The following is a 1,240-nucleotide window of genomic DNA, read 5'->3' as shown; positions in this document are numbered from 1 at the left end:
ACTTTTTGTCAGAACAAAAAAAAACCCCCAAAACAGATTCAACCACCTTCCTGAACATTTTGCCAGTTTTATCTCCTATATAAAATATTAAAATATTAAAATTTGTTAATTCATATTAATGTTGTGTGTCAGTGTCATACCTGTGTGGGATGAACTGCAGCATCCTCATGCTTTGATTTGGATGATTCAGTATATTTCTCCCTCTGTGCTTTTATTTCCTGTGCAAAAAAGTTTGTTAAAACGTATAGTTTTAGAAAAGTTCTTCACATTGGTTCTGTGTATTAGCAAAGATTACTTAGTGTTAAATCTGCAGTTACATCTGTAACTTAATGTTACTTAATGTTACATCTGTTAAAGATAAAACCTTCAGGATCTCATAGTTTGAAGTCCTGGCGACGTAATTGTCCCATGACTTGGCTGTGAGCTCCTGCTGCTTCCAGTGAGACTTAATCTGAAACACAAAGACACCAGAAACAGTGCAAGTCAGAGAGTAAACTATGAAATTAAACTGTCGGCTCTATCGATATGGAGTCCCAGAGACAAATTACTTTCAGTGACAATATGCCTCAATTGAAATTTACTAGAAAGTAACAAAAAAGTGATTATGTGCTTATGCAGAAATATCCAACTGACATTGTGCCCACTTAAACTGTCAGCACCTCAGTGTACATGAGCTCCTCCTCTGCGATGTCCTCCTTCTCCTGCTGCTCCAGGATGCTGTTTTGTTCTGCTGCGACCCTCCTCGCTGTGTCCTCTGCAATCTTATGGATCGTACTCAGAACCTCCTCGTCGGGGGTTATCGGCCTCACGCCGTCCAAACTCAGCTCCCTGATGATCTCTTCCCACACCTCCCCGACCTACAGCATCGAGACAGACACGCCAACATTTACAGTGTTTCAGTGTCCTGTGAAACAGAAGTCTTTGTTTGCTGTATTAAAATGAAAAAAACACCTTATCTATCAAAGTATCACAGTATCAAAATCCTGATGGAAATTGGTGCTAATACAGCTGATTTCATATCAAGCACTGACATTTTCCTTGCTCATTTTCTTTCTACCTTGAAATCCAGATATCTCCTGACGATGCTCAAGGTCACATAATGTTTTCTTGACAACCCAGGAAGGTCTTGAAAACCTGCAAAAGACACAAATACTTATTTTTCACAGAATAGATTTAAAAGAGAGCTGGTCTCTTTGCTTAAGTTAAAAACTTCTTAAGTACAAAAGTGAATGAATGGGTC

The 1,240-nt window shown here is 38.8% G+C and overlaps 1 protein-coding gene across 1 annotated transcript; it reads right to left on the bottom strand.

The window, feature by feature from the left end:
* Positions 1 to 140: 140 nt before the first annotated feature.
* LOC121964255 (cilia- and flagella-associated protein 69-like) lies at positions 141 to 1,134 on the bottom strand (the record flags this gene model as incomplete). Its single annotated transcript, XM_042514473.1, has 4 exons — positions 141 to 218; positions 365 to 451; positions 660 to 857; positions 1,058 to 1,134. Coding segments are annotated over 4 exons (440 nt in total), but the record flags the coding sequence as incomplete, so codon positions are not given.
* Positions 1,135 to 1,240: the final 106 nt, after the last annotated feature.

This window comes from Plectropomus leopardus, unplaced genomic scaffold, assembly GCF_008729295.1.
Source record: "Plectropomus leopardus isolate mb unplaced genomic scaffold, YSFRI_Pleo_2.0 unplaced_scaffold14824, whole genome shotgun sequence".
Lineage (NCBI taxonomy): Eukaryota > Metazoa > Chordata > Actinopteri > Perciformes > Serranidae > Plectropomus > Plectropomus leopardus.
The sequence above is the reverse complement of the archived record's forward strand: the minus strand, read 5'-3'. Positions and strand labels throughout refer to the sequence as shown.